General features: G+C 38.4%; 1 protein-coding gene across 1 annotated transcript; it reads right to left on the bottom strand.

The window, feature by feature from the left end:
- Nucleotides 1–1,044, bottom strand: LOC106926311 (C-C motif chemokine 2-like). The gene is made up of 3 exons (XM_088014874.1): nucleotides 808–1,044; nucleotides 586–694; nucleotides 1–431 (listed from the first exon to the last, which is right to left on the bottom strand). The coding sequence occupies exons 1-3, from the start codon at nucleotides 962–964 to the stop codon at nucleotides 299–301; spliced, it is 399 nt and encodes a 132-aa protein (XP_087871000.1). The 5' UTR covers nucleotides 965–1,044; the 3' UTR covers nucleotides 1–298.

Here is a 1,044-nt window from a genome sequence, read left to right as displayed (position 1 = left end):
AAGAGTGGGTGCTGAAGTTGAGTAGGCACCAGTTTTATTCAGATTTGAATCTTAACGTCACAAAGAAAGTTATACTTTTTTGACATTATAACAAGCTTGAGTCAGTTAGAAAAATAATATTTATTTACATTTTTACATTAGTTATAAAAAATATTAAATAAACTCAAACAAAAGTCACATACAACAGATTTTAAAATTTTTATAAAGCTGAGGTACATTCTAAAGTCTAAATTTGATTAAACTCAAACAGCTTAAGATGACAGATCGAGCGCTTGTGTCTCAATTAGAAGCATCAGTGTCACTGATGTTCCTTTGTGTTAAGCTTCTTTGACTCTGACGCAAATGCCTTTCCGTCCAGAAAGGCCATGCTGGTTTTTGTCCACAGATTGAAGGGGCTGCTACAGATTCTTTTACGCATGATTGTTGTGAATCTGTTTGGGGAAAAAAACAGAGACCATATAAGAATCAGAAGACATAAACCTTCTCTCCACAAAGATATATGTAGTAGAAATAATAATGAATATCACTGGAAAAAAAAGACATACACAAAATAATCCGAGCCAGGAGTAGGTTTTTCTGACTTACACAATTGCTTGTAGTCTGCATGATGATTTATCTTCTTGGTAGTAGCTCGTCAGCAATTCTCGATTAATTTTTGTGCCGGTGAATTTCATACAGCAGGTTGAGATTCCACCTTAATAAAGGCAAAACAGGCAAGAGTAAACTACGATTGCCACACAGCATTAAAAATACACAGAAATCAGGTTGAAAGCAATGAGACTTGCTTGAAGTCTGCATTTCGCTTACCTTGCGCTGAGGCTGTCGGCACCATCGCGGCTACCAATACAAGCAGGATGAGGGGGATACTCGTCATGGTGCTCTCTCCAGCAAAGACTGATGTGATGTGATGTGAAGCCTGTGCCTGGAGCCGTTTTAAAGACCACCAACTCCTTTTTGCATTCATTTAAGCCTCTTGCAGTGCAAGGTTTCCGCACCCACAGACACACACACAGTTGGAAAGTACAAGTAATGCTTCCTCCCACA

This window comes from Poecilia mexicana, unplaced genomic scaffold (assembly GCF_051168715.1).
Source record: "Poecilia mexicana isolate PSO_F unplaced genomic scaffold, ASM5116871v1 scaffold_17, whole genome shotgun sequence".
NCBI lineage: Eukaryota > Metazoa > Chordata > Actinopteri > Cyprinodontiformes > Poeciliidae > Poecilia > Poecilia mexicana.
The sequence above is the reverse complement of the archived record's forward strand: the minus strand, read 5'-3'. Positions and strand labels throughout refer to the sequence as shown.